The following is a 14182-nucleotide window of genomic DNA, read 5'->3' on the forward strand; positions in this document are numbered from 1 at the left end:
AAACCTGCAACGCCCACACGAGCACCAGGGCTCAATGGGTCTCTGAGCGAGCTGCTAAGCCACAGGCATCTAACATGAATACTAATGGCTGTCAAAAGCTCATGATTGTTCTCACAAATGTGAGTGTAGGTTCTGTAGATGCTAAAGCACCGCTACACTTAGCATCACTTTTCAACATAATAGAGTTGTGCTGAATGTAACATCCCAGAAGATTACGTAAGTTGCATTACGTAAATTGCCGGTGTAATTTCCAGCCGTGTGAGAATCTGCTTGGTCACTGGAAAGCAATAAGTGGAGGCAGATTTGCCGTCTCACATCTTGTACTTGATTCTTCGGATGAGAAGTGTGGTCTCTTCCTCTAATCAGAGTATACACTGTTGCATAGCCGTCCACTGTAACATGAAATAGACCCTCCCTGATGGCGGCACATTTCATCAATACGCTTTTCCCTGTGCTCATAGTCTCTCGGCTGGTTCTTTACATCTGCCATTATTTTGTAGATAAATGTTGAGCTTTTACTGGTATTATTGGTGAACACCAGCAGCATCCCTTTGCCTTAGGCTGAAACAGATCAGAGACCAGTCTAGGCCATTAGTGGATATCATGAGATGTAAAAATAGTTGTGCTGTTCTATGTAAGCGAAACTAGAATGCAAACTAATGCTAATATTTCAGTCCTGAATACATTTCAATAACTGAGACTCAATAACTGAGATAATTTTCAATAAAGTATTCAGAAAAATTTGCATATCCATTTGGTTGTATTTATTTTATGATTTTAGTGTCCTGATTATCTTGATTTGTGTTGTATGTTTATTTATTTTCTATATATATCCTTGTTTTGTTCCCTAGTCGGTGAGGAAACTCATTTTCAGGCGGACAGCTGTTGTTTTACAGATAATTGCATGCAAGATGTGGAAAACTCTATTCATTGAATAATCAAAGAAAATCAGTTTAATTCAAAATAGTTGTTAAAACTTTGTTGATTAAAATTGGAGTTTTCTTTTCGGCGTCGGCAGTGTCAGGAATGGCAGCTCAAGGAGTCTTTCATAATGAAATCCTTATGCGAGCTGATCCCGTTTGACCAGCCCTGCTACGGAACTAAACCATTTAACAATTCGTAATCTGCTGATAATGAAAACCGATCGACGAGGGGAAACACCAACACTTGATTTGCATATATTTATATTTCATTTAGCCACGTTCACTGCAGTTGATTAAGCGAACAGCTTCGGATCTGTCGGATGCCAGAGGTTGGCACGTTCTTGTTTTGTTTTGCATTGTTTATAGAGATTTATTTTAGAGCCAGACCGATATATCGGCGGGCCGATATTATTGGCCGATATTAGGCATTTTCCAAACTATTGGTATCGGCAGTTATAATGGCCAATAAATGAATATTTAAAAAATAAAATAAAAACGAACGAAACACGCTTGAACCATGTCATGAGTGTTGGAGTTGTATGGTTTGTCCACCAGAGGGCACTCTACACCGTTCCTGTTGGCAACACTCGTTGAGTTGGTCACAAGACATACATTGCTTGAATAACAATTAAAAGAAATTATTAAAAAGAATTATCATATTAATTTAGTTAAAACTCATAAATAATAACAAATAACTAATGTTAGGGAAATCTGTTAATGTTTTGTTGAGCGTTTCTGAAATAATTAAAAATATATATCGGCCGATATATCGGAATATCGGATTTTAAAACCAAAAAATATTTGTATCGGTATCAGCCTTCAAAATTCTTTATCCGTCGGGCTCTAATTTGTTTCAATTAAGAATGGATTATGGGAATTTTATGTGGTAATAAGCTATTAACAACAGAAACATTTATTTCAGGACAGCGAGTGACTGTAACAAAATTTGAATCATGATGAAATCTGAAATAAAATATAGAAAAACAAAAAGTATATTGTCGCATGTAAAGCTAACAAACAAAAATCATGTGTTTAGGATCAGGAAGACCAGGCGTTTTTCGCCGTGTTTGACGGTCACGGCGGGGTGGACGCTGCCGTCTACGCTGCCAATCACCTGCACGTAAACCTGGTCAGACAGGGGATGTTCAGCCAGGATCCGTTAGAGGCTCTGTGTCACTCCTTCAAACTGACAGATCAGCGGTTCATGCAGAAGGCGTCACGTGAGGTGAGTTCCTTCCCTATAAACACAGTCAGGCGTCAAGATGCTCCTATCAGCCCTTTGTGCTCTGACAACATCTGTGTGCATCCGTATGTCCGGAACAGAACCTGCGCTGTGGCACCACAGGGGTCGTGACCTTTCTGAAGGGTCACACGCTTTACGTGGCCTGGCTGGGCGACTCACAGGTCATGATGGTGAAAAGAGGTCAACCGGTGGAGCTGATGAAACCACACAAACCAGACAGAGAGGTGAGGTGTATTGTACATAATTTTTTTCATTTAATTGATATACAGTACACTACAGTTCAAACGTTTGTGAACACTTTTGAAAAAACTTTTGCTGATAATTTACTCGCCCCCATGTCATCCAAGATGTCCATGTCTTTCTTTCTTCAGTCGAAAAGAAATTAAGGTTTTTGATGATTTTTCTCCATATAATGGACTTCAATGGGAACCAAACGGTTCAAGGTCCAAAAGACAGTATCAGTGCAAATGGCTGAATAAGAGTCTTATCTAGCGAAATGATCGCTCATTTAATAAATAAATAACAAAGTTTATGTTTTATAGGATCAAATGCTCGCCTTGCTCTGTTCTGTGATGCACGTTCGTGACTCTCCTGTTCAAACTCGTTCATCAAAATGAACGAATCTTTTTCTGAGTCATTTGGTTCATTCAATGAACGAATTGACTTGGGAAAAAGATTTGTAACAAATTACAATTGAAGAGTTCAGATGCAAAAGCCTCTAAATGCCATTTGAAATTTTCTTCTTTAATGATGATTTTTTATCAAACTTGTATATTTAAGTTCAGTAATTTCACTTAAATAACAATTAATAGGTAATCTTCATTGCCATTTAAGTGAAATCACTGAACTTAAATATACAAGCTTGATAAAAATGATCATTTTAGAAGAAAATTTCAAACGGCACTTAGAGGCTTTTGCATATGAACTCTTCAATTATTTGTAAAAAAAAAAAAAAAAAAAAAGATTATTTCTATTCATTGAATAATCCTGAAAAAAATGTATCATCAAGATTGATAATTAGAAATGTTTCTTGAGAACCAAATCAGCAAATTAGAATGATTTCTGAAGGATCATGTGACACTGAACACCCTGAAAATTCAGCTTTGCCACCAGAGGAAAAACTTAAATTGGACAAAAGTTATTTAAATTGTAATACTATTTCACAATATTACTATATTTTTGATCAAATAAATCCCACCTTGGAGAGCTTAAGAGATTTCTTTCAAAGAAAAAAAAGACTTACAGATGATTGAATTTAAAATAGTAGGAGACCAATATAGAATTGGCAAACATTGGTCCTACGTTTTTTGCAAATGACCTTCATTTTACCCCAGAAGTCCAGGGGCCTGATGTATAATCCTTGTGTACACACAAAAAAAGGCATTGAAAATTGCTTTACATGTTATTATTATTTATTTTTTGGGTGTGGAAAATGGCATACACACATTTTAATGCCTTTATTGTGCGTATGCAACGTTTATACATGTGGCTCAGGATGTCCTTCACAGCCCATTCAATCGACAAAAGTCACATGACGGCAAAGCTGTGTTACATAACACACTCCCAAGAGTGGATCCGTTTAGCCGAGTCTTTGGAGCTTGAGCTATATAATGAAATTGTATGTAAGTCACAGTCTGACATTTCAGCCAATTCGAGTTTTAGTAACTGACACTGAACTGAAAATGATACTACTTGTTATAGTTAATGACTCCTCATGACTGTATTGTTTGTTTGTTTGTTTATGTGTGTGTAGGATGAGAAAAAGAGGATTGAGGCTCTAGGTGGGTGTGTGATCTGGTTCGGCACATGGAGGGTGAACGGCAGCCTGTCTGTGTCAAGAGCCATAGGTATGAGATTACAATATACATTTTAACATGCAGACTTGACAGCCCTGTTTGTGCCCTATAAATGATATGAACAACTGCATACATCAATTGAATAGCACTTTTCACTATACAGTACTGTTCTAAAGCAGCTTTACAGAATAGTATCTCACAAATCCCAGTAATCAGCCCTCGGCGGAGAGGTAAAAACTCCTTAAGACAGTTTTGAAGGACTTTCCTTTTGAGCTCCTAGAAGATATTCACTTATTTAGACAGGATCTCTTGTAAGGTAAAGTGAACTAAACGTCAGTGTGTGCATATTTTTAGAAAAGGATGTTCAAGCCACAGCAAAAAAAACCTTTATCACCACACGACAGATTTCAGTGTGAAGGAAACATAATTTTAGAAAGGAAACCCTTACACTTGGTGTAAATCAGTAGCTGCGTCTGTGTGCTGTTGAAGAACCATATTGATTATTGTTAAAGGGCTAGTTCACCCAAAAATGAAAATTTTGTCAGTAATTACTCACCCTCACGTTGTTCCAACCACGTGAACTCACTCAGAGGCCACAAATACTTCTTGCGCATAAAAAGTATTCTCGTCGCTTGATGAACTTAACCCTCAGGTGCTCTTCGGTCATTTCTGACCGAAAAATTTTCTGTTTTGAATTTCTAAAAATTACAGCTTCATCGGAATGTTATGAAACTTGGTGACTTTTATGGCAAATTGAGGTCATGATCTGAGCATGCTAAGTGGTCTTAAAAAAAATAGTCACACTTGTGGTCTTTGGTCAAAAATGACCCCAATAGGAAATGAATGGGAAATTGACAAAAACACAAAAATTCACACATTTTTATTTATTTTATATATATATATATATATATATATTTTTTTTTTTTTACATTTTTTTAATAAAAAATCGTTTTTGAGATTGTTTCAACTGTATATTAAAATCCACCAAAAAAAAAAAAAAGTGTTCATAAACATCTGGGCTGTTCATGCCATCTAGTGGTTACACAATAATTCTATGCTTTTTCTCTATACTGTAACCAGATGGTGCTAATTTTCTTCAAAAAATATTATTTTTTCTGAAGGCCTAGACTTTATATTAAACTAAAATACTGCATTAATAATTAAAAAAAATATATAAATATATATATTTTTCCATGGCAAAAATACTTTTGACCGGGAAGATAACAAGTGTGACTCCGAAACAAAGAGCACCTGAGGGTTAAGATTGAGCCACTGTAGTCGCTTGGACTATTTTAACGATGTCTTTACTAACTTTCTGGGCCGGCAAGTTTCAATTACAAAAGAAGCCAATGGAGGAGTGATCGAGCTCTCAGATTTCAACAAAAATATCTTAATTTGTGTTCTGAAGATGAACGAAAGTCTTACGGGCTGAAAGAATTTTAATGTTTGGGTGAACTGTCCCTTTATAACTTAATCAACTATACTGATTCTAAACTTGTGATCAGACCAACTGTGTAATTGGAGTTGAAAAATGTACCAACCACAAATTTATTTGAATTACCTGACTTCTTCATTACCTCAATAAATTATTGATACAGTATCAGTGTCCTTTGCAGTATGTACATTAGCTAGTGTAAGATTACAGCTTTCAGGCTAATGAAAATTGCCGTAAAAACAAAGACTGACCTCCAACAAAATCAGGCTTCGTGCACAGGAACCATTGCGCTCCTAAATGCTGATAGCTAATCAGTTGGATAATCCAATCAGTTTAGCATTTAATTCCCTTAAAGCTCTTGATTCATAAAAAGGACAAGTGAGGCTAATTCTGCCATAGACTAGACAACTGGTTGTTTACAAGTACAAAAGTGCAGAGCATGTCCGAGTCATAACTCAAAAGAAAAAAAACAAAACAAGAAATTAGATTTTGTTTAAATAAAATATTGAAACATATTTTAGTTTTTTTTAGTTTTTTTTTTTTTTGCATTAGGGCATTATTTTCATTACATTTAAGAATCTCGTTACTGCAGTGTGAATTTATTTATCAGATTAATATATCATTTTCAAAAACTATTTTTATTTAAAATCTAGGGTGTGTTCAAGTTCCTTTAATCTGTTGATTTTAATGAAAGAAATCATTGTTATATTGCAATAATAAAATAAATAAATATAAAATAATATCTTAAGATACAAAATCTCTATATTACAAACATATACCAATTTTCTGAAACCTATTTTTTTTTTTTTGAGAGATTCACGTAATCACTTTCAGATAATCATTGTTTTTTTTTGTACCTGTCTATGTGCAGGTGATTCAGAACACAAGCCCTATATCTGTGGTGATGCAGACTGTGCCACCTTCGACCTGGACGGCAGCGAGGACTACTTGATCCTGGCGTGCGACGGCTTCTACGACACCGTGAACCCGGACGAAGCCGTGCGAGTGGTCAGCGACCACTTGCAGGAGAACAGCGGCGACACCTCCATGGTGGCCCACAAGCTAGTGGCCTCGGCCCGAGACGCGGGGTCCAGCGACAACATCTCGGTCATCGTGGTGTTCCTCCGGGATCCCCGTTTGCCCCCACCCTCGGATGAACCGGAGGAGCAACGGGAAGAGGATCCGGTGGAGGATGCAGGAGAGGAGGAGGAGGAGGAAGAGCAAGTGGAGCCCTTGCAGAGTGAGGTGGTGTGTCAAGACGGAGGGGCGGAGAACGGAGGAAAGACCCGGGGCGGCTGGCCACTTCAACAGTGCTCGGCGCCCGCTGACCTGGCCTACGAAGACCGCATGGATTCGTTTACGGACAGAACGAGTCTGAGCATCACGGGGCCAGACGTGCGTGCAGAGACTGGCTGCTTCAGGCTCCCAGCTTCATCCGGCCTGCCCCCAATGAGAAACGTCACGCCAGACCTCACACCCCCCTACGGCGGGGTCGGCGCGGCCTGGCGTCCCTACCAAGAGAACGGCCCCGGTGGGTACAGGCAAAAGCCCCAGCCTAAACCCACAGTGCCCCCCTACACGCAGACCACCTCAGACGGACAATTGCTGGAGGTGGCTGCGCTCTTCCCTCAGGAGGGCCGGAGGAAGAGGCGGCTGGAGGTCATGCCGCTGAGGAGGGAATCGCAGAGCTTGATTCGGAGGGCCAGGGAAAGCAACGGTCCTCTGAGCTGCTTCCCTAGCGTGCCCTATCCCCTCCGCTCTCCAGAGAGGAAGCCTGGGATAGCCTTTCCCCACGTAACCCACAGCAAAATGGTCTAATCGACAACTTCCTTGCCCCTTCATGCCGCCCCCCTCTGTCCCTGAAAATGAAACATACCATAGCCCGTCTAACGGAGAGCCTTGGCACTTCCTATTAGCCCCGTTGTGCATCATCTTGGTTGCAGTTCCATTAGAATTCCACTGGAGGTGATCGCGGGCGGGAGCAGAATGAATGGGAGTCTATGCGGCTAAACGGCTAAAAGTGTCTCTTTCACCTGCTTGTCGTTAAATCAACATAGATTTTATTGTTGATTCCGCAAGTTCAATATAGATTATAGGCCAAAAGTCGAATGAACGAGTACTTGTGTCCTTTTGATTTCTTACAGGTTAGGCTGTTGTTGGCCGGAACACGCTAGCGTTCTGCTATTGTGTGACGTCATCACATTTTTGAATGGATTTTTAGAACAGTTAAAAATGCAATTTTCAGCTGAGTGTATTATCTTAGCCCTCCCTTTTGAATGCAACTTTCAAATTACTTGAGAAAAAATTACATCCTGAGAAAAGTGGATTTCTGGGGGTGAAACCCCATTGACTCCCATTCATTCTGCACTCGACCGCGAGCGCCCCCTCATGGACAGAGACGTGTTACTGCAGCCAGTCCAGAAACCGGAAGTAACCAGCCAGTGCCAATTCTCTTCAATTAGACATTCTCTGAACATACTCATGCAGTGGGCGCACTACACGTACATTCACGCTCCGTTCCAGAACCTTGTGAGCACTCTTCATAGACAGCATTTTAAGATATCATTCAGATGGAAAAGGGATCTAATTTTGGACAAATTCACTTTATGTTTATCAGTAGGGTTGGGTATCGTTTGAATTTGAACGATTCTGATTCAGATTCCGATTCCTTGTTTCGATTCCGGTTCCTAACGATTCTCGATTCCGATTCTTTTAAGAGGCAGGGTCAAAAAAAGTTTAGCTAACCTTGCCAACCAACGGCCTTTCTGAAGGAAATAATCCTTTCTGAAGGAAATACTCCTTTTGTCACAAATTTTGCATTTTGCCGAGATTTCGTTATTTTTAGAAAAGTGAAGCCACACTTTGGACCGCCGACGTAAGCTACTCATGTTCGACTCGCGCGGTTATGCCAACACTTCCGGGAGACGCTTCTTCGTTGGTGTTGTTCAGCGGTTTCTTCTTCCGCTTGGCGGACTGTGAATATCGAAACTAGGAATCGAAATTTTAACTTTTGAACGATTCCGGGAAAAAACGAAAAGTTAGTCCCGGTTCCAATCGATACTCGATTCTCGATACCCATCCCTACTTATCAGAGAAAAGGTCGATGAAGGTCGAAAAAGAGGGCGATAAAGTTCCCCATGCAGATTTCGCTCATGTTTAAGTTGGTCTTGCGAATTCGCTGCGGAGACCAAAGGAAATCTGTGTGAGCAGGCGACTTTTTAAGGCACCCTTCAGATGGAAAAGATACCTCGTTTCGCATGACAAACTTGGCAGACGAACGAGAGGAATTAAAGTATTGATTAAAATAGTTAAACTTATCACGAATCACATTTACCAAATCCAGTCATTCCGATAGCAATTTGCGCGTTGTGAGTTTCACGTGAGAGCAGAAATGTTCACCATGCAGATTTCGCTTTTGTTAAAGTTAGTCATGTGAACTTGCCCCGTTGACCAAAAGAAATCTGCTTGGTTTGAAAGATGTGCTTAATACACATCTCAACATTATTGTACTGTGTGACCGTACCTTATCTTGTTGTTATGATAGCGACATACCCTACTGAAATTCCTTTGTGCGCATTGCTATTTGTGTTACTGCCTATGTAGATGGTCCAAATGAGTCACTTTTGAGATTTCACGGACCGCTGTCTATGTAAGGAGCAGGCAGCGAGGCAGCTCACTGGGTTCTGGAACAGAAACACACACTAAAACATATAAGATACAACATTGCATTAACGCTTCCACGTTTATCTTATATGAGCCAGCATATCAGAATCCTTCATTGCTCTCTGCCAGCTTCATCCTCATAACCCTCTCTCTGATCCAGTTGTGGAAAGAGTGTTAACACTGTACACTATCCTCTATTTACACACACACACATAACGTAAACCCAGTGTAGAAGCAAAGCAGGTGACTGTGGTCAACTAGAGTATCTGGTTATTAAAGCCAGTTTAATGTTCTACACCTTCTACATCATTTTTTCCTTTTTATCCAAAGCGTTCACTGTATGAACGGGTTGCTTGATGTCTATAAATTGCAGCTGAAGAATCGGGCATATTTATGACCTGACTGTTGAGTCATTGAAAAGCGAGTGGCATCATATTCATCTGTTTTTAGCACACATAATGTATGTGCTGTTTATGGCTCCTTGTTTTACCTTGTTCATTTTGTAAGACGTGAAAACCATCAATGGCACTTTCCACAAATAGGGTACAATTTAGTTTTTATGTTTGATACTAAAATTTTGTGATTTTGTTATTTCCTATTGCAATAGAGTTGCAAAAAAGCATGTAAATGGACTGCATTTATATAACGCTTTCACAGACCCAATGGCCACCAAAGCGCTCTACACATTGCCTCACATTCACCCATTCACTCACTCATTCATACACCAACGGTTTATTTTAAAATAAATGTAAAACAAACCAGCTCATGTACTATTTAGTTTGACCTCCTGAGGTTGACAGTCACTCTTTTCTAAAAATCAAGCACCACTTTCACTGATGATTTTGTTGAAAGAACGAAAAATGATTTTAATTTTAAGAGGCTTGTTTTCTATTCTATTTGTGGAAAGTTCTGGGCTGTTTTTGGGCGGCTGCCATGTTAAAGCATTTGAACATTCAACATATCTCCACCCACCCTTTGATGATGCTAACTAGAAATAACATAAGCCACTGACAAACAACACCTGTTGCTTTTGCGATTAGAGTGAACGTGTCTGATCAAATTTAGATGCTGTATATATTCTATACATATTCAGTTTCAAAACCAAAGAATATGATCATCAGGAGGCACACTACCATCCCTAGACAGCGCAACGCTACAACCACCTAAAAAAGAGCTTCTGGCAGAGGAAAATTAGTCAAAGACTCGAATTTCACAAATATCGAAGTTCTTTATATTGGCAAACTGGATTCAGATCTGTTTGATTGTCAATCTAAGCTTGTATAGGATGTGTAAGTGTAGCCCAGAAGGCTTGATTGACATCAGAACAAAGCCGACAGGAGATGCTCATAGTTTGAAGTGCCCCTCAGGTGTTGAGGACGTGGATAATAGAGTTTCAGCAGCACAATGTGTGCCTTTTATTATCTCTAACATTGGCCTGTTCTGAACACGCTGTGTAGTTGATGTAGAGTCAATTTGACCGCTCTACCACTTTGTTTATTCTAAACTCTTAAAATTAGGACTGTCTTTTTTAACCGTCTTTACCATACTTTTCTTTTTAAAATCAGAATTTGTTGAAAAATTAAATGGTAGAAGTACATATACTGTACTTTAACATTAAAATTGAATAAGAGTACACTGACTCATTACTCAGTTTAGAAATATACATTATTATCTCTCTGTCACTGATATTATGGTGCCATATACAGTAGAAGCAACACGTTTTGGAAATTCTTGGCCTGAAAGGATGAATTCAGCCAAAAATGGCAACTCCGTCACCCTCAAAATGAAGATATTTTGAAGAACAGTTTTGGTTACCATTGACTTTCATTTTATGGACAAAAAAAACAAACAGACATGTTAATCATAAGGGTTTGAAACAACATGGGGGCGAGTAAATGATTTTTGGGTCGATCACGCTTTACCGATTACCACAGAAAAATATTTTATATATCCGCAAGTGGACAGAACTATGAAGCAACTGTCACAGTTACAAAAGTATAACCCACAATACATTATTAGCATGGTCTGTGCAATATTATGTTCAAACTCATTTAGAAAACTTAACAGAATTGCTTTAACAAAAATACTTTCTACTTTTAAACCAGCTATTCCACGTTTTTTTGTTTTATGAATTTTTAGAAGTTATTTTCTGTCCCCATGTCTCATGCGTTGTTACTAGAGCTTGAGTTGTATTTGATCCTGAATATTCCTCGAACACTACACAGCAAAGTAAGATCACCACCATTTTCACCAAAGCCGTAGACGACGTGTGTTCATATTCGGAACTCATAACGATGTCATCACGAGCCGTAACTTTGCCATTAAGTAGTTCTGTTCAAGAGACCTGTGCTGGCCTGGTGCTTGACATGAACTACCCGACGTGTTTCTGACTAGCAATGCTGCAAACCTTTTATTCCTCTCCTATATCTATAACTGAACGACTTGATCAGTTTCCTATTTATTTGAGTTGGCAGAGGGGCGGGGCTTAACATCCATCACTCAGCCTTTGTGTTGTCATTCAAGCTCCCCTCATCATCCGCTTCCTGCCCAACTTCTCACCCGACGCCGTCAAAAAAGGGGGCTTGAATGGGAAGTTGAACAGTCATTGTGCATTTTAACTGGTCCAGAATGTACATCCAGATGTCGAATGTAAGAGGAACCCTCCTAACAAGGAGGAGGATCAATGAAACATTTACCCACATTAAAAGACTGTCCCGAATGTGTCCATTATGAGATTCGTCACCTGGTTTTATACCCTTGTGTTAGTTTCTGAGCACGTCACCGGCTGCCCTGCTACCTCCATCATGAATCGTAAATCTGCACAGTCTAGAAGGATTGGCGATCGGAGATTGATGAGTGCACCGTGCAGCTCACAGGACACGGAGCTCCGCTCCACGTGATATAGCCCATGCGGATTATAGATTCTCTCTCCCTCACCATCATGCACAATCTCCCTCACAACCATCACCTCGTACGTACGGGGCACAAATTATATATCAGAAGTGTAGTAACTTACATATATTGTATACATGTACGTAAGTATGTGTGTTTTGAGTGCGTGGGTGCGCGTAACAGTTGGGATGTGTATGTGATTTCTGTCTTCTAAATGTGCTATTTTAATCACCACTGGTAACTCAGATGGATACAGAAATCTGTAACGCTTTTCAGTAGGCCCAACCCCTGGCCCCGCCCCCTTTCTCACTTGAAGGACGAATCGGAAGTGCGCAAAGTCTAACAGATGCAGCGTTGGGCGTCTGTAATACAGTCACAGGAAGGCTCTCGCTTAATCACCGAGTGGTAATGACTCAAAGGACCAAAGTTTTCGGACGGTTCATTTCAGTGAAGAACATCTCACTTCGTCTTCACACAGCCTACTGTTGAGCCTTGGCCCCCATGGACTGACTGTTAGACGCAGCGTTTCCCCTGTTAGCGATAGTTTCTGCGTCAAGGGCGCGCGCTCATTCCTTAATGACGGTTAGCCCTCTCCTTGCTGTCACTGCTTTTTGTCCATGTACTGTTCAGTACTGCTCCTTTTCTGCTAGCAATAATGAACCTACGCAAGCCATGAGTGAAGAGAGCTCTTCAAAGGGCTTGTCTTCTGTAAAGCAAAGATGAGGAAGGGTTTCCAGACAACTTAGACGGGGGGGAAGTATCTTAAAAAAGAAACCCATGTTACTGATGGTCATCACTGTATTCTATTAAACCTGTGTTGATGAGAAACCACTAATGTACTCCAACGAGTTTTTGTTGTTTGATGGGATGTGTAACAGTTTTCATGGTCTGTGCTGAAAGCAGTTTCATCTTCAAGATTTCTACTTGATCATTTTGATATTAGGCTATTAATAGAGGGAAGGATTTAGATCATGGATTAAACACACTGATGATGTGATTAATGATTTAAATAGCTTCAAGGTTCAGATTTAACAACAGCAAAAAGGTTTTTTATGTAGCCTAAGATTTGTTTTGCTCCAATTTTTTTTTTTTTTTTTGTGAAATGTCGGTTTGCTTCAATCATACATATGTAGATCCTCCCGTATTAGAAGACATGCATCTGCTACAAAAAATGCTACTAAAACAATGATGTAGCCTACTAAAAACAAGAATGTTTTTTCTTTGCATTTGTTTCGTACAGCAATTCACACGGCTCTGCAAAAAACGACTAAAAGCGCTGTATTCTGCTGACCGGTCAGTAGTTGGCGATGTCACTTTGTAAAGAAACACTAGTACGTGCTATACACTCACCTAAAGGATTATTAGGAACACCCGGGAACACCATACTGTGTTTGACCCTCTTTCGCCTTAATTCTACAGTACATGGCATTGATTCAACAAGGTGCTGTAAGCATTCTTTAGAAATGTCGGCCCATATTGATAGGATAGCATCTTGCAGTTGATGGAGATTTGTGGGAAGCACATCCAGGGCACGAAGCTCCCGTTCCACCACATCCCAAAGATGCTCTATCGTCGTGAGTCGTGAGGGTGTCGTTTATACATTATTATTATTAGCCTATTTTGTTGGAAATGCACATTAATGTTCGATTCGATGTCGGGCTTCAACAACAGCACAAAATGTTCAACCCGGTATCACGACAAGAGGTTAAATAATCACGTTGGTCCACTTTGGAAAACGTGGATGTACCCCTTCAAACGTGAAACTTACACGTTTGCATTAACACGTTCCAGTTGAGAGATACCCGGATGTTAACCTATTCTAAAAGTATAACATTAACGTTACAAATGCAGCGAACACATGTCTCCTAATCTGTAAGCACTGGTGCTAATGGCACAGAAGTTACAGGAGTTTCTTCCCGTTGCTAAGCAACGGAACTAGGTCGAGTATTTAAAAGGTAATGGTTAATATGGTTTAACGTCGATGTAATACGTTGTTTTAGCGTACTTTTGCTTAAACGAGTAGCTGGGGGACGCCGGAAAAATAGACGTTTTACTCATTAGGTTACTTCATTAAAAACGTGACATTTAGACGTTTTTTTTTAAAAAAAATCCTTTTCACCTTGAAAATAATAATAAAAAAAAAATTTTTTTTTGCATTTTAAATTTTACATTTCTCAGTGATCGTCAATAAAACAAAATTCCATTTTTCTCTGTTTAATGAAAACCATTG

At 39.6% G+C, this 14182-nt stretch overlaps 1 protein-coding gene across 1 annotated transcript in view; it reads left to right on the forward strand.

Moving 5' to 3' along the window:
* The window catches only part of ppm1e (protein phosphatase, Mg2+/Mn2+ dependent, 1E), a 48075-nt gene extending 37166 nt beyond the window's left edge, over positions 1 to 10909 (forward strand). Inside the window, exons 4-7 of the mRNA XM_039675557.2 lie at positions 1960 to 2148; positions 2247 to 2390; positions 3920 to 4013; positions 6269 to 10909. Of these exons, the coding sequence (XP_039531491.2) occupies positions 1960 to 2148; positions 2247 to 2390; positions 3920 to 4013; positions 6269 to 7215 (1374 nt within the window). The 3' untranslated portion in view covers positions 7216 to 10909. The remainder of the gene's footprint in view (positions 1 to 1959; positions 2149 to 2246; positions 2391 to 3919; positions 4014 to 6268) is intronic.
* The last annotated feature ends 3273 nt before the right edge of the window (positions 10910 to 14182 follow it).

This window comes from Pimephales promelas, chromosome 23, assembly GCF_988280905.1.
Source record: "Pimephales promelas chromosome 23, fPimPro1.hap1.1, whole genome shotgun sequence".
NCBI classification, from domain to species: Eukaryota; Metazoa; Chordata; class Actinopteri; order Cypriniformes; family Leuciscidae; genus Pimephales; species Pimephales promelas.